The sequence below is a fragment of the Anas acuta genome, chromosome 8 (genome assembly GCF_963932015.1).
Source record: "Anas acuta chromosome 8, bAnaAcu1.1, whole genome shotgun sequence".
NCBI lineage: Eukaryota > Metazoa > Chordata > Aves > Anseriformes > Anatidae > Anas > Anas acuta.
The window spans coordinates 12,345,571-12,363,594 of NC_088986.1; the positions used below are offsets into that span (position 1 = coordinate 12,345,571).

Below are 18,024 nucleotides of genomic sequence, written 5' to 3' on the forward strand. Positions count from 1 at the left end.
CACCACAATGGCTTTAAGTACAAGTTTGATTTTATACTAGATATGACATTATCCGGAAGAATGTTACATCAGTGTTTCTTACTTTGGAACTATAAGCGTCAACACCATTGCCTAAACAGAAAGTAGTCAGGAAATACATAGTTGTAGGAGCAGTATCACAGCATTACTTGAAAAGTTTCTGTATTGATAGAATAAATGAAAAACATGAAAAAAAGCTTTCCCCACACACTCCTTCCAGAGTTTCAGGTTTTGTTTTCTTCTTTTTCTTTTTTTTTATTTATTGATCCAGCCTTGAATAATGCTGCTTTTTGGTAACAACATCAGGCAAAAAAGAGCAAGTGCCATTCTGCATTCCAATCGGACTCATTTAGTAAAGTTTTGCAATATATACATTTTATCTAGCTTCTGACATTATAGGTCATCATGCCAATGAAAAATTACCAATACAATAAAATCCTTCAAAAGCAACTGTGAATGTAATTCAAGAGACCAGACAATTTAATTTCTGAAATTTTTATCACTCATGTCCATAATCATTTTACATTTCACACTTCATGCTCTCAAACATTACCCTAGAGAAGACTAAATCTTTTTGTCACAGACACTATTAATTCTAGCCAGGTTTATAGAGTTACAGAAGCCTAACGATGCAAAATTAAGCAGGTAATAAGTTATGACATTTGCTGACTAAAACAATATTTGATCTATGCTAATGTTTGATCCATTCAAATACGGTAAGTATTTGGATGTTATATACTACTCATTTTATATACTTACAGTGCAAAATAAGTGAGAATTTTTTTCCTGAGCATTTAGGAAATTAAAATCCTTTATCATTGATTGCAATCCATTTAAAATATACTCCCTTTATACTTAAGCTTGTCAAGACTGTACAATTAAGACAGGCAGAAGTTTGTAGGTATCAGAAGCCCAATCAGGAAACAGTAGGGTTATGTAACATCTCTAAAATTTTGTTCCCATTTTTCAAGTCTAAAGACATAACAAGATTTTGACTTAAACTTAAGAGTCCAGGAATAACAGTGTTTTCCATTTACCAAACACTCCAAAATGTACAAAACTACATGCCTTCCAAAACAGAGAAACAGTCTTCATTTAAACAAATTGTAATACATTTCAACTTACTATTCTGTAGTTAATGTAATGCCCAGTGAGCTGTGCCTCCGACAGACATAAGAGAATAAAATTTTTAGGAATGTATATGGGGCATTTTGTAAGGAAGCTGGATTCCTTACAAATTCATCTTTTCCTCAGTAGCTACAGACCATGAGTTTCTAATTCAATCTTCTCCTCTGTCTGCAAGATATCAGGTTCTACTGGAGGAACAGGTGGTCTGAGAATAATTTCTGGACCTCCACCATAGATTGACTGAAGAAAATTCCACGTTTCTTCAGATATCTGTCCAGAATCTGCACCTGGAAACATTTTTAAAAAAAATTAATTACTACTCAGAACAGTTTTTTCCACGATTCTTTGGAGCCCATAACAGATACAAGAAGAAATAAGAATACAATTCAAATTTAACACCCTAATCTAATTTGCATTTTTTCCTTGTGCCAGCTACCAAACCTAATGACATGGTTTGCGTTAACTTTATACCTCTTAATTTCTAAAACTACCTGCTCCCAAAACTATCCAATACTTAACAGATCAAGCACAAAATAGATAGTTTCTCTAATAAATATCTGATGTTTATCCACCAAGCTAACAACTGGTGGGTCTTGGGAACTGTGAGGCTGCTCGCTAGTATGCAAGGATTCATGTTAACAGGACATGCAGTCTCATCAATTACAGCGTAAAGTTCAAAGACTCAAGATTCTTGTGTGAAATAAATTAGTATTGACAGTAGAGAATGAAAGTTTGCAAGCCACAGTGGAATTCTCAGAACCACAGACAGAAACCACTGTTAAGGCACTCACAGCCCTGCTAATGCTCCATGTATGTGGCAGCACGATGAGTCAGCCTGATTTCTTTTTTGTTTATTGACTGAAGTCTTGGCCTTTTTTTCCCCCCCCATTCCTCTGGCTAGAGGTCTCTCTTCTGTCTCAGCTCAGCATCCAACAATCATTTCTGATTCTCCATAACATTACAGAGCAGCAAGGGACAAGGGAATATCAACATATCGTCCCTCCAGGTTTTAACAGAGGGAACCTGTCCAACACAGTCGAAGTGCATTCTTTGCACTAACCTAGCTGCAATTAACTCTTAATTTCTACCCAAGTTCTGATTTGAATCAATATAGCTGAAGTTACAAAGTATCAACTGCCTATTTTACTATCAGTTACTGACTCTAAACTGATTTTTTTTTGTAGATGTTGCTAAACAACAGTCAGAAACTTAAAGCCTTGCATTTTATTTCTGTGTTAAGAGCTTAAATCATTAAAATGTACTGCAAAACTCATGGAAGCAACATTTCATTGCTTTTTAAATATGCTCTTGACATTTTGCAATTGGTGAAATTCATGCTGGGTCTAGAGGCCGCCAGTAGGTCCACTGTATGCTGAGGCATTAAGTTAAATTGACTTTTTTATTTTTCAGCTAGATTTTTTTTCCTCAGTCTTGACACTGCAATTTTTAGTTTTTCTTTTTTAAGCTGAGCTAAAATGTGTATGAATATATGTATATGAAATGTATATTATGCTTTCACAGGAAGTCTAAAGTCCTCATATTAGATTTTTTTCTCTCTGTACCTACAAGTTTCAAATAGATGACATTAACCATCTGACTTAAGAGCAATAAAAAAAAACTATCTTGATATACCAGAGAAATTTTTTCAATACTCATTGGTAAATAACTCAGAAAAATGAGCAACAGCATTTATTTACTGTGATTTATTCCTTCTATAAGAAGCGGCTCTCAATTCAAATTAGATTTCAGGATTCAAGTAACTGCATAGAGATACGTGACAGTCTAATCTAAAAGCCAAAAACCAAGCACCTCCAATTCACACTGAGAAAAGAGAACTCAAACAAAACCAATGATACAAAACCAAAGCACACTTCAGCCATTTTAAAGTTACTCTGTATTGCCTTCTACACTCTCACCTGCACTTAGATTAGCCTATTATAGGTATTATTTAAGAACAAACTGGTCTCCCCAAAAATGGGCCTTGGAGTAACTGTCACTTCCTCAACTGCAACCCAAATTTACTTTTAAGATTTTTCTAAAATAGAGCAGAATACAGATTCATTAGGTATTGCCATTTTACAATAACAGTTAGAAATAAGAATACATAATGAATTTACTGAACTTCAACAAATACATAATAATGTTCCCAAAACTGCAGCAGTATCAGACACCCACCTTGTTTTAGCACAGCATTTCCACATTTTGTTATTGCAATCTTAGCATTATCAATAGGACCAGGGGGATCTAGTATGATAAAAAGAATGATTAAAATTGGAGAGGTGAAATAAAAGGCAGGTTGGAGTTTCCATTTTCAAATGGAAGGAGAAACAGCTAGTTTGTCTACTGCTTGTTCTTTCTTCTCTGCTTAACAGTATGTAATAAGTTGTTAAAAGCTAATTAGAATAGTAATTAAGATGAATTTTTCAAAGCATTCATGATTACAGTAAGTCTTCAAGTAACACAAAACATAAATTAATCCTAATTTTTACCCCTAGCAAAACTGTCCTAAAGCAGACTCTGATACGATTATAGAATATTCTATCAATGTTTCCACTTCTAATCTTTAGAGGCTCTAACAGAATGTTAAAGTTGTATTATTACAGTTTTTATTCTGTTATCTATGAGTTTATGCTGTGACAGCGAGAACAGCTTTCTGCAGAGACTGCAGCATTATCTTTCAGTTTGTACTGCAAAAATCTAGGTATCCTCCCTCATACCTACATATAATTTTCCCTCTGCTGCCAACAGCAAGCACCCCTGCCACCCCTTGCAGCAAACATATAGTGCTTTTTCCACACTTATCCCATTACCCGTTCCTGTGAATTACTAAGGTCTGATTATGTTTTGTAATTTGATTCCTAGATACATATGCAAGCTATCAAACATGTCTTCGATACTTTATAGGCTTTTGTTGCATTCTTTATCTGTTCTTCCTGCATGCTTCTACTGAAGTGGAAGTTTACTTAAATATTACCACTATGTGGAAAAAAAAAATATTTTGAAATAAAGCACAACTTACCACTGTCTTTCCCTTTTACAAATCCTTCCCACTCTCTGAACCATTGCATACTGATGCAGTAAAAAGTTGATGGAGATTCTTCTTCTTGGAATGCTCTATAAAGCTAGAAAGAAGAAGAATCCTTGTTTTTTTGGTCCTTTTTTTTTTTTTTTCCTTTTATTTAAACTACTACCTTCTTTTAGCCACTCTATTATGGCTAAATACTCTATGTCACATAGTACTACACTACTACAAAACATTTTGAACTACTGGCCATCATAACAGTAGATCCTTGGTGAATTCCTGAGGTGAGGTTTTGATGTAGTGGTAGCATTCATACTAAAAAGAGATTAATTATTCTTTACTCAAGAACGTTTTTTCTCCTGGAAACAGCAATGAGACTTAAAATAGACTGGTTCTTCTTAAGTACAAATGCTTATCCATCAAACCTTACTGGATAATTACTCTAATGGCTGAACTTTCAAGTGGTAGGAGAAATATGCAAACTTATTTGTATTGATCTAGACCTATTTATAAAAAAAATAAATGTATTTTTCCATCTCTCTCTTCAAATATCTAATTCAAATTTTAGGAAATTAATATTTTGTTCTTTTTCAGAGACTAAGTGCATTCTGCTTGCACAGAACAGATCACTGGAAGTATATTAAGAATAACTGCTTCTATGGCTGCAGTCAGTTTCCATGCAATTAAGAAACACATTAAATATCTTCTCAAAGTACATTTCTATACAAAGAATTATATGGGATATCACAAGAACATTGTTGTTGCCAGCAAAAAAGGGATTTTGTATAGATATACACTTGCTTAATAAAGTCACTTAATTACAGAAATCACCTATTCACTTTTGGTAATCCCTTATGCTGAGTCATGAACACCTGGGTATGTTGAAAAGCAGAATGAATAAGAATTGTTTACTTTTTACCCGTATAAACATCTCCAATTCATTCTTCCTTCTTTTTTCAAGTCTTTCAGACTCTATTTGGCAGGTATGACAAACATATAGATGGTTAACAGCTGGTCCTCCTCCATACCTGTGGTGACAGCAAAAATAAACAAACAAATCAAATAAACACAACATTAACCTTGTGGAAAACACTATGTAAAAAGGATCACACGCCTGTAGACATCAGAAGTGTCAGCTTCTTATAATACCTATTTCAAGTCTGATACATGCCAATCACACTGATCTATAAATGCCATCATTCATTTTCCTAGTACTATTTTGTACTTTATCCTACGATAATCAAGTTCTGACTAACTGAAGTGGAACTATGCTGGAAATTGTATTGTTCCTATTTCTCCTACTTGTGGCTATTGAAACTTAAACAAGCCTTTACCTTTAGCACCTCGATGGCCAGAAATTAACACCTAAAAATGCTTAATGCAGGTGTGACACAGAGTCCGTAAGCAAAGGTTTTCTGCAGCTTTTTGTTACACATCTTTTAAGAATTCCTTGTTTGTAAGCAAGCACTTACATGTGACCTACACAGAAAGTAGGGAGTAGTAATCTGGAACATTTATATCTAAGTTATTTTGAAGCAATACTGGCAGCTGAGGCTATAGATTCAAAGCCAACATAAAAGAAAAGCTGCCTCTAGCCAACAGAGAACAGGAAGCCGATACAGAGAGCTCTTTCAAAATAACTCTTGCAAAGAGTACTTTTTCTGACCTACTTTGTATTATTTTGCACATACCATACATGTTTATTAGTTTAATACTCAATCATTATCTCAGTACCATACTACTATACATAGGCTTCTAGAATTACTTTGCACAAGCAAATTAAACAATTTGGCATTTTGCCATCCCTTCACTTAGCTTTGAGCCCACAGTACATGTATTTTAATGAGCCACTAATCCTAGAAGCCTGATTTTGGTGCCTGGAACATATCTGCTCTCAAACTTAGATTGCAGCACTGAAGATGACACTTCGAATTTAAACTATGAGCACACAAGTTTTTATGAGCCACTAACTGAAGAGCCCTTATCTTGCTGCTTGGCATGTATTTACCCTCAAACTATATCACTGGCTATTTTCAGTTACAACATAAAACATACCTGCTATACAGATTATCCCATATATTTTGAGGTAGCATGACAACTAGGTCCTCTATGAAGTTAGCTTTGTGGGGAGGAACACCTGCAGAAGCAACAAAAGGAACAGACTTTTTCTTAAAATAGAGCTTCAAAAAAAAATTTGGGGATAGACTGTGTTAGAGGTTTCTAAATCAACCCTCCTGTTCAAAGAATTTAAAATCACATGAAGCAAGATTTATCATATTGAAATACGTTACTGTATTCAAAGAGAACACCCTAATTTTATTTTTTTTATGGGGCTGAAAAGTTTATTAAAGAAGCAGAAGCAAACTATAAGAGAGATTAAATAGCTGGAATCCTTTTTAAATAGTGATTGCAAAATGCTTCCTAAGATACACAATTAAAAATGGTAAAGACCGGTGATATGAATTATAAAACTGTCTACTCAAAATCTGTTTATTTGCAATAGCCCTTTTTTAAATTACTTTGAACAGCATGAATGGTAGCCAGGAGTGAAAATTCAAGGGAGGAAGAAATAGAGGTGCTTGCAGAATTAGAAGTGTTGAGCTGAAGTGTATTTTAAGCAGTTGTTTTATGCAGGGATTCTTTTCAATGGGGAAAGATTTAGTAGCTGCAACGCTTGTACAACAAGAGTCATCTGCTGTAGCCATGCAGAAGGAAAAACACAGCCAAAAGTGCTCCCACGTACGTATTATACAAATGGCTACAGGGGCACTATATCCCTACATTAAATGTTCAGTTCAGCAGCAGGTGCAACACCTAAGCGCTAATCTAATACCGATGCTTTTTATATCAGTAATCAGATATAAGAACACCACACAGTGATTCGCTGGAATGTTGCCATACAGATATGTGCATTTCTACAAAACAGATTTTACTTTAATATTCTTTTTAGTTTTATTAGCACTTAGCACAAAGGAAAAATTTGTATGCTCTTATGCAAAATATACAGAATGACTACTCTATTTATCACACTACGTTCTGGATGCTCTCCAACAGACCAATTTCTTGTTCCACATCTTCCAAACCTCCTTGCTGCTTCTAGCACATATCTGAGAAAAATATTGGCATACCTAAGTATTAAGGATGATGATGATAAAATAACAGGATTTTTAAAAATGGGAAGATAACTGTTTAACAAACAAGCAGATATAGCAAGCTGTTCTTCTTTAAGGAATCAATAAAGCTTACACATAAAAGTGCACAGAAAAAAATTAAGAGGACTAATAATTAGGTAGAGTTTCCAACTAGTTGGCTACTAAAATGATGGAAATTTACCTAGACATTAAGGATAAGTAGCTATAATATTAAATTACTAAGCTACTTAATTAAAACAAGTATAAAATCCTGAGTAACTACAGGTTGATAAGCAAATTCTTTTTAAATGATACTGTTACAGTCTCACCTCCATGCATACAAAGGAAGTCATTATTTGAAATTGGTCCTGGCTCCGCAAAAGTCTTGAATTTATTTAACCACTGTCTCGAAACATAGAATTGGAGAAGACTTGGTTCCATCATATTCAGTAGGCCTGATATTCTCCGTCTCTCCCTCTGAGCTTCTTCACTACTCTTCCTATTAGAGAAATAGCAATCATAAACACAGATATATGCTTTTGTACAATGCAGATAATTCACTTTGCAAAAGAGAACTAGATTTTCAAGTAAAATGGGCCCACACTAGTTAACATGTGAAAAGTCTCACACTTTTCACAAACAGCTAGAGCCATCAACTAAACATGTGGCAAAGAAGCGGCAGTTTCACCTCACAGAATTATGTGCTGCAACAGTCAGTATTTAGTACAGAGCATAAAGGGCTCTAGACTTCCTGCCAAGTCTATTCTTGTCCTTTTTCCTGACAAAGCCACAGCACAGGTGTAATCACACTTAGAAGAAAATACTTGTCTGCTTATTTCAACAACTAAAAGACCCTAACAGTTCCCATTCAACTTGCCAGCCTGAGAAAACAAATTGTTGGACTACAACAGAGAAAGTATACTACAATCCAGGGGAGTATCCTAATGCAGGAGAAGGAGGTAAGGCTCTGTCCATCTGCCCATTTTCTCTATGATTTTTTGAGCTAAAGCTTCCCAAGCTGTCCTCCTGGACAGATGTTCCTTATGCAGCTTCACAATTAAGGTTGAACAATAGATTCTGTAATCCCCCTTGAATTCAGTTTTCTTGCTGAAACTGTTGCTGTTGTCTAAATGGAAGTCCCTCTGTTCTCTTTATTTAGATTGGATAGAATCTCTCTTCTCCAAAGGCAGGTTTGAACTTGGGTAGACCTGTGCGGTGTCAAGAGTTGGACTTGATGATCCTTAAGGGTCCCTTCCAACTCAGGATATTCTATGATTCTATGATTTGTCCATTCATCCCATCCTCCAAAGCCCTGACATGAACCTTGACTCAGCATCTCACAGCAGCAGCTAGGCTACCTCTATTAATATATGGAGTCAACACTGACTCAAATACCTGGTAGAAAACCTTTAGATAAACCTAATGGCTATAGCAAAGACTGCTTATAATATAGCAAAACAATAAAAGAGAAGGAAAACCAAATGCTCTGAACCAGTTTAAAATAAGTTACATTTTAAAGTTCAGATCAAAATTATTTAACAAAAAGGTGAAATTCTGAAAATGAAATTCATGCAGGTAAATTAATTTTCCAGCTGTAATTCAAAAAATGCATAAGTATCTCCACCAAGCTTTTTAGGAAACTGCTAAAAGAACATCAGTGTTTGGTAGTGTTTTGTGGGTATATTCTTGTTTAAAATCAAACTTAAGGAACACTGTTCTTTCCTTAATACATTTGCCCACAATCAGGTACAGTGTTCTTACACTACAGCATGACTTCCACATTCCTTTTAAAAAATGTACCGAGTCAGACTCACAAGCTTAGCTCAGGTGCTGACAAGTATAAGTGATCCTAATGAAAGCTAAAAAATCATCAGAATACATCCTATTTCTCGTGCAACCCTGACATGAGCTATTTTGAAGTCAACAACTTTTAGTGGAAATTTGATGTTGATACCAGAAACTTAGAATTTGAAAATTGAGACAAGCTGCTTTTATTAACTCAAGTACAAAAATTCCTCAGACTGAAGATGATAATAACATGACTTCTTGACTTTCATTTTGACTTTCAGGAAAATACCAGCCTATAAATTCCCTGAAATTAAATTACAACACAGTGAAACTCCTCTTGTTCCACATCCCATCTGCTAAAGAGTTTCCACAATTCCCTCTAGAGCTTTAACAATTAGAGTCTGTATACAAAATCTCCCCTTGTGCAGAATTCTTTTCCTCTAATTGAAAACTAGGCAACTGTTAGAACTGGTAGTGCATTACCTCAAGTTCTCTTGTTAGTCATCTTACTGTTTTTTACTTATGCAGGTTTAGTTTTCATTTCAAGTTCCATATATGTTTTAACAGTGACAAAGCAAGTGGTAAGGACTTAACTGAAGAACTAAGTCTCTCTCCAAAATAGGCTTTTGTGGTTGGCCAAATTCTTCCCCCAGAGCAGCTAATTTCTGAAACCTGAATGAAACCGCCCAATTGCTTAAAAGGTGACTAACATTCGTATCATTATACTTGTAATTTCTTACCTGTAGAAGAGAACATAGGCTTCTGCATTTTGTACTGTGGATTCTGATACTTCTGTGACACTCTGGTCATCAAATTCATACCACAAATTATTTAAATTGTTTCGACAATAAGCTATATAATGTCCACCTGGAGTGTTAGAACAGAGTTACTTAAAAGTGTGCAAAAGCGCTCATTTTACTACTTTTTCACATACGGCGGAATAAGTCCAAAAAGCTCTTCCATTTTAAATGGGAGAAACGTTAATTTGTTAGCAAGACAGGACATGGATATTAACTTCTCTCAAATAAACGATCAGCCTTTTTTTTTTCCTGCATTTCTAACAGCCAGTGGAAAGTCAGACACCATTTTCAGCATATTCAAGCTGCTCTTAAACTCTTGAATTCTTCAAGCCACTTGTGTAACACATTCATGAACCACAAAATTCAAATCAGAAACAGGCTATCTGAACTGTTTGTAGAAATAAGTTTCTCTGATGAATTCAAGTTTCAAATTTTTTTTGGTAGAAATTAGAACAGATATTTAACAGCTACACGATATCAAGACCATACTCTGTTTTGAATACTATTCATAATACATTTTAACATACTACTACTTTTAAATACATATGTAAGTGACAACAATTCAATAATCAAATAACAACTAAATTCATTAACAGAAGTATCATTCACCAAGCATGAAATGGAAAATAAAACAGCATCCAGGAAAAAATAGTGGCAAAGCAACTTTATCTAAACAATGTCTACCTCTAGTCTGGAGAATAGAAGCAGTTATGTAACTGAAATAAACTATGAAGTTTCAGGCTTCTGGCTTCAAACTTTTCTTTCTCCTAGTTTCTAAATCTTACAAATGCTGAAAACATTGGGGCAGAAACAAACCCAACAGATAGCACTAAGAAGTTTATTCAGCTAGTCATTACTATCCATTCCCTATTGTAGGATTAACTGGTAGTGATCATTTGGGCAAATGTCTTTAGAGAAAGATTACTGACATCTTCATGGTGCTCTGTGATTTCTTTCCAAGAAAAATAAAGATATAAAAAGCATCAAAACTCTAGACAAACAATAGTTATGCATAAGCTAACTAGTTACATGCTGAGATGTAACATTATTTGTACAAGTCTCATTTTCAGTAGTGCACATAGTATGTACTTACTATTCCAGAATCTTTTTTTCCCCCTCCATGTACAATTTTATTTAGGAGCACCATACAATTTCAAAGATGTGTAATTGCTAAGAGCAAGCCACCTTATTGTTTATATAGTAAAAGTCACAGAATTTAACTTCCACGTTAAAATTAACCACTCATCTATTTACTCTTCAGTACATCAATGTTATTTTTAAACAGTAGTGCTGATGTGAATATTAACTGCAAATGCAAAGCAATTAACCGCATACTTACTGCTGGCAGTTCCATGATGGCAGATGACAGATAAGAGATCATAAGTCACTATTTGAGCTGGACTGTCCTTTGCAAGGAAGGGCTGAAGATCAAGGCCTTCCAATGGAAAGGACACATGGGTCCCAATTTTTGTGGAAAACATAAGTTCGTGTCTAAATCTTTTCAGATGAATGCACAATATCTGTAAGAAGGATCAACATATTTGCTCAAGAAAAAAAATATATATATATATGTTACTATTTGATATTTAATAATTATACTATACTATGCCATCTTCTGTCACCTCAAAAGAATCACTTTTCCCTACGGCCTGAGGAAAGCAATCACAAGCTCTGTGTTGTGCAGATTTTTTTTTTTTCCAAATCAATTGAGGCTCAAGGAGTTTCAAACGAATTGTGATTTATTTTTTTTTGTGTGATCAAAGACTTACTTTACTGACAGTATAAAAGGACAGTCCTGAACTGTTACTAACACTGATGCAGCAATGAGACATACCTTTTCTTTTTCTTAATGAGCATAGTGCACCACCTTGTCACAATGGACATTAATTCTTCCTGGTTATTGCAGCCATCAACTCATGTTTTGAAGTATAAAATTGGATTACTTTTAAAATGTGAAGTTACAAGCATGATTTATTGGAAAGATTTCCAGTCTGGCTGTGCTATTTAGTTTTGATTTACAGCATAAGTAAGTTCTACAGGATGACAACAACAAGAGGAAAAAAAATTCTTCTAACTTTACATTTTATGAACCAGGTTCACTTTCTACAAGGTCAAATTTCTACAACAGTCAAATATTGCTCACATTCTTAAAATGAATGCCAATATAGGCTTTCAAAATGTAACATTATAAATACAGCTTACTACATGCAACTCTTAAGCCTTACCACATTCCTAATCATGCAGAAAAAGTGCTTTTAAGTGCATGTAGTAACAGTACCTCAGGAAATTTTTGCACTTTGCAGAATTTCACTCCATTTCTTAACCTAAGCAAAGAAAGAAATAATCCACAATTAGTTCTGAAAAGGTTTCAATTTGTTGTGCTATCAAAGTCTACGCTGAATAACGGAAGTCTAAATTGAACTTAAAGTAAACACAAAATAAGTGAAGATACTAAGTGAACATTAGTTAACACAAAATTAACTAGACACGGAACAGCCAAAATGATACACACGATAATGCTTTGTAAGAAAACAATCTGTACTGCTGAAAAATTCAAAGCAGCAATTACAGACAACTGATTTCCAGCTAAGAGTTTCTCTTAGCATAAAGAACTTTAAACTGACTATTCAGCAAAAGGAAAAGAAAAAAAATGAAACCAGCTAAGTTTATTTTTAAGAAGTTATACACAGCAGATGCCAGTAATATAGCTAAGAATAATGCTCCTTCTCCATACAGGGCTTTGAGCAGTCTTCAGACTATTTTTGTTTCTTGGTTCTTTAGTATTTAACACACATGCATGCGTGTGTAAATCTATATAGATTTAGTTTTCCACACACTGAAGTGACCTACTGCATCTCAATGCTAGGCTGACAGTAATAGACAGATAAAAGCTTTTATTTTACCATTCAATCAAAAGAACAAAAACACTCCAGAATTTTAAGGAACATGAAAAAGTATGTATCAGATTTGTTTTGCAATATGGTACAACGAATCGGCGCTTCCTGGCTCCTGCATCTTCATAATACTAAATTTCTGGCAGCTGCAGCACAAGTTGGTATAAATAGATTAAAAATACTGTGAAGTATCCAATGGAAATAAATGTGTCTTGACTAACAGAAACATTAAAGGACTCAAAACAAGATAAAACAAACAGATAAAAGCTAGCTTACTTTTTACACCTTCCACAGCTGTACATGTTGTCACCTGCAAATATTGAGAGAAAAAAACAGCCATTATTCTCTAAATCCAAATGATTCTCCTTCAAGCTGAAATACTGGATACATACAAGTTTCAGGAGAATTTGTCTTTAGGTTGCATTTAATGCTTATCTGCAGTAAGAGTATTGGCATAGCAATTAAACTGAGAAGTTCTTTATAATTAAAAGCATGAAACTAAGAAGCACAGAATAGTCTGAAGAGATGATGCGACAGAATTTAAAAGCAAAATAATTTACCATGTCAAAATTTAGGTTTTGAGAATGGCTATTAAACAGTAATTTTTGAAAATTGTATAAACCTTTAGTTGATACCATTTTGTTACACCAAATTGAGATTCACTTGATATTTCTAAAATCAGCTTTCACAGGCAATTCTGGGCAAAACATTCCGTTGAACAAGAAGCTTACCTTTTTGAAATGAATGATCCCATAAGAGCAAGGAATTATAGGCTAAAAGGTGGCTTCCACTTAATTGCAAAGAATAAAAAGCAAAGAATATGCTAATATTTTTATCATAATTGGAGAAAAAAGCAGCATGTTCATGTAATTAACCTCTTACCCTTGAGCTCATCTCTGGCGAAAAAGGCAGCAAGACAATCTTGTAAGGTTACAACTGGACCCCAAAACCAGCTAGGAACACATGAGACAACAAACCTGAAACATCATTGACAGAAAAGAAAGAAAACCAACAAATGTTCTGCCAGAAGAGCAGAAACTGGAATTTCAAAATAAATAAGTAATAAAACAAGGTAAGTATCATTTACCTTTTGAAATATTCCATAAAAAAAGCTATCCATCCCTGGGGGGCATATGCTTCTCCACATGACCCTGCCTTGACTAGAGATGTCTGATGACTTGCAGAATGGAGTTTAGCAAGATCTTCCTTACCTGGGATTGGTAAGGACAGATCCTGAAAGGTCTCCAGGGTTACAGACAACTGAAGGAGAAAACAAATGGAAAAAGTTAAGCATAAAGAGAAACAGTGATTTAATTATGTAAATGTTACCAAGTCATTGTACAGTCACTAATCACACTAGATAGCAAGCAAATGACAAGTTCGTTAAAAAATAGAAAGAAAAATAACATTTCAGAGTGAAATTGCACACTGTTAAAACTTTTAGTTTTTTTTTCCCCAAGCAATTCTTATTCTTCCTAAAAATAAATTTTTAAAAAGCCCTAATATTTTGTCTCAGGCTTCTATTATTCAAGCAAGCGAGTTTCAGAAAGCTTCAGCTCATTGTTTAGACAGTATTTTATTTTGACATTAACTTGACCTGGTGTAACTAGACCTCCTGCAGAAAAGACACAGATGTGCATTTTCTTTCCCCGATTTTGGATTTAGCGATCACATAGTCACAGAGTTAAAATATCAAGAAAGATTTAAAAATATATGTAGTTCATGTCGAATTTGCTCACCAGATCACCCCAGAGTCTTGGTATTAATAGAACTAAAACAAGGGAAGCTGTAAGGACATGCACTTACACCAGAGTGAGGTTTAAACCAAATGTTCATAGAATCATCAGATATCTCAAGTTAGACGGGAACCACAATAGCAACTCTTACTTTTCTACGTAACATTTTGTGCTTGTGAACTTACCACAATAGCAGGTATGCATTAAGATATAGAGAACATTCCAGAAACTAATCAATCTAAATTAAGTTGCTCAAATTTCTTCCTCCATCCTTGTTGTAAACCAATTCTCAAAGTATTATTTTTAGCTCTGAGGACGTTTCCAGCTCAGTGAAAGAATGTTAGACTAAACACAAGGTGCTGGTAGTAGAAGCCAATAGGATTTAAGAAAATAAGTATGGAACAGCCCTCCCTTCTGAGAAAGTCTGCCTAAAGAGAGTACTGGAAAAAAATTAAAGAATAGAACTTCCCCTCCTTACTTACCCTATCACAAGTCAAACACTGTACTGAGCTTATTATAGTCCCATCGAATATATCAGAGATAACACTCCTGTACTTCTTGCGCTTCTTCCTTTTTGGTGATGACACAGTTGAAACTGTAAGAGGATAGACATACAATGCTGAATTTAATGTAAGATACAGTGGATTCTGCTTTCCTTTGACTTTGAATAATACAATTAGAGATAACATAGGAGTAGATTATGGGTCAGGGCCCCATTTCTGTTTACTAAATATTTATTATTAATCACACAAACAGATTACTGCTTCTACCAGGCAATCCTTGTAAATTACTCAAGCACAAAGAATCATAAAATGGATTGGACTGAAAGGAACCTCAAACACCATCTTGTTTCAACCCTCCTGCCATGGTTGCTCATAGCCCATTCCAACCTGGCCTTCAACACCTCCAGGGATGGGGCATCCACAACCTCTCTGGGCAACCTGCTCCAGTGCCTCACCACCTTCATAGTAAAATGGCTTCTCCATTACTCACATAGCCAGTTCTACTGCATACATGTCTGTTCCCTCAATACAGAATTTCCCTCAATACTCAATTCCTTTCTGCAACTTGCATCCATTTCCATTTGCTGCACAGCCTCAAGAGCAGTCTGTCTCTACCTTCTCTACAACCACCCTATTAAATGCCAATGACAACAGCAGCTCCACTTTAGCCTTTCCTTCTCCAGGACGAACAAACCCAGTGCTCTCGGCCTTCCGCATCAAAGCCTTCCTCCACTTAGTATCACCCAGAACCTAGGGAAACCAAAACTGGAGACAGTGCTATAGAAGCAGTCTCATAACTGCTGAACAAATGGACCATGGAGGTGAAGGGAATTGATTCAAGTCCACCAAATTATGATCATTCAACATCAATGCTAAAACATTAAAAGGATAAAAGAACACTTTCAGGATTTATCCTGGACAGTTGGTTGAATGAAAGAGGATCACACTATTGAAGTTGTTGTTTGCTTGCTTTTTAATGGTAACCTTAAAAAATGTTTGCAAACTTGAACTTTTATTAAAATGCTCTACTGTTAGATGAATAAAGCCAAAAATTCATATACTGTGCCTTGTGTTCTAGAGCTGCACTAGAGCTGCCAAAACAAATATGCTACACTACAGAAACAGTAGCAACTGGAAAGCAACACGTACAAGAATGTGTACATATGGATCCTTAAGTCTTAGAAAAAAGCTGAACTAATGAAACTTCTGAAGAACCACTGCATCTTCTCTGAAAAGTACTAGTTTTTATTTCCTTCTGAGGATATTGACATCTCCTATACTTTGCTCTCTCCAAACCACTGCAATTGATCAACTCGTCTAGAAGCATTATTATTCCATCATCCCAAAGCAGAGACAATTATCATTTGTGCTTCCAAATAAAGAAACAATCAAAATTTTACAGAAGTAAAAGGAGTCTTATTATATGTCAAGCTTATATAACACTTCCTCTCTCCACTACGGGAAGGAGAAAAAACACAACCCCACTACCCCTACAAACAACAATAATGCATTGCTATGCTAGTGTGAAATCAGACTAAATTGTCCAAGTCTGGAAGTCAGCTGTAAAGGTACAAGAGACAGCAAAATGGAAACTCTAAAATGGACAAATTCAGTGCCAGGAGGGAGGAAAAAAAAAAAAAAAAAGAGGACACAGACCTTTTTTGTGGACTGGTGTCAACGAAGCGCATGATGAGCATAATTTTGGAGGAATGTTCGATAAGCGGGCGTTCATCCCTTCATTTGATGATGGGGTTTGGACTCCAGATACGTCATTCATGTGGACATCATTGATGTACTCTGCAATTAAGATTTGCGTTATTTCACAAATTCTGGCAAAAAAAAGTTACTGCAGAATGAACTGACACAATGGGTATGTAATTTATCTAACTATACTGTCAGGTCACTGGACATTTCGGAATGAAAGATGATTTTAATTCAAGCATTTTTTAAGTTAAAAGCAAAACCAAAAAAAAATCCACTCTTTTGTGCTATCTAAAACCTTACCAAGTACATATTTTTAGCTTTCCAGGGGAATTCATACTGGATTCAGAGCACTTAAACTGAAAATAAATAAATTAAGAAAGTGCAATGTTTACAAATAGATCCAGTCACCCTGCTTGACCTATACCTCCCTATTGTGTTCTACAACTCATTTCCATCTGCACCAGTATTTAACCTAAGCATCTGAGTATATCAATTGCACATTAGTACCTGAGAATCTGCTATGTATCTGTACTTTGACAGTTCCTGGATTATTTAAGAATTCAGTTGTTTCTGAAGCAGTGTTTATGTCTTTTTCCAAGTCTTCCATAGAACTTGCTCGGTTAAGCTTGTTGCTTGGTATTTTTTCTTTCTGCCAGTCTTTGGATGTGATTGAGTTGTTCTCATCATCCTGTATTAACATGGTTGTCTCTGCAGGATCCTCTAGAACAGGTTTGAAAATAGCCTCATTTTCTGTTTTATCAGGATTACCACAGGATTCACAAGACTGAAAGGCTACATCCGACTGGCTGTTGTCTACTTCCATACTCTCTTCAACACTCATAGGCTGTGCATCTTCCAATTCTACAACAGGTTCTTTAAGTTCTTCATGAAGCAAATCCATCAGACAACGCAAAAATTCTTGTGCATCCTAGGATTTTAAACAAGGTTTACAATATTATTCCATTATGTTTAGAAAATATTAAAGTTGTATCAGGAAAGGATATGATAACTAGAACATAACCGAAAGCTGGCCAAAAAAAAAAAAAAAAAAGAATAAAGTAAATTCCTCTATCTAGGTCTAAAGTCCAAAAGAAATTTGATTTCCAGATCACATATTTGTTTCTTGCATCCATTTCTTGCACATCACAAGGAATCTTATCATACAAGTACATGCCTTCAAAACGCTTCAATTCCCAGAAAGCTTATTTCAACAACTTTAACAAAAATATTGGATTGTGGATTGCATGTATGATGAATGTAACAACTACCAGCAGTGTGGTCAGCCTCCAGCTTTACTGGC

At 35.1% G+C, this 18,024-nt stretch overlaps 1 protein-coding gene across 9 annotated transcripts in view; it reads right to left on the reverse strand.

Moving 5' to 3' along the window:
* Positions 1-260: 260 nt before the first annotated feature.
* USP33 (ubiquitin specific peptidase 33) overlaps positions 261-18,024 on the reverse strand; it is a 36,016-nt gene continuing 18,252 nt past the window's right edge. For 7 of the 9 annotated variants that reach the window (XM_068691037.1, XM_068691039.1, XM_068691040.1 and 4 more), the window contains 15 exons: positions 17,232-17,652; positions 16,677-16,817; positions 15,000-15,112; positions 13,869-14,041; positions 13,664-13,767; positions 13,058-13,091; positions 12,166-12,211; positions 11,227-11,407; positions 9,828-9,954; positions 7,629-7,798; positions 6,224-6,305; positions 5,088-5,196; positions 4,166-4,268; positions 3,322-3,390; positions 261-1,433 (listed from right to left, as the gene is read on the reverse strand). In XM_068691037.1, coding sequence (XP_068547138.1) covers positions 1,276-1,433; positions 3,322-3,390; positions 4,166-4,268; positions 5,088-5,196; positions 6,224-6,305; positions 7,629-7,798; positions 9,828-9,954; positions 11,227-11,407; positions 12,166-12,211; positions 13,058-13,091; positions 13,664-13,767; positions 13,869-14,041; positions 15,000-15,112; positions 16,677-16,817; positions 17,232-17,652 — 2,031 coding nt within the window. In that variant the 3' untranslated portion in view covers positions 261-1,275. The remainder of the gene's footprint in view (positions 1,434-3,321; positions 3,391-4,165; positions 4,269-5,087; positions 5,197-6,223; positions 6,306-7,628; positions 7,799-9,827; positions 9,955-11,226; positions 11,408-12,165; positions 12,212-13,057; positions 13,092-13,663; positions 13,768-13,868; positions 14,042-14,999; positions 15,113-16,676; positions 16,818-17,231; positions 17,653-18,024) is intronic. The other 2 variants (XM_068691034.1, XM_068691035.1) reach the window with 2 other exon arrangements.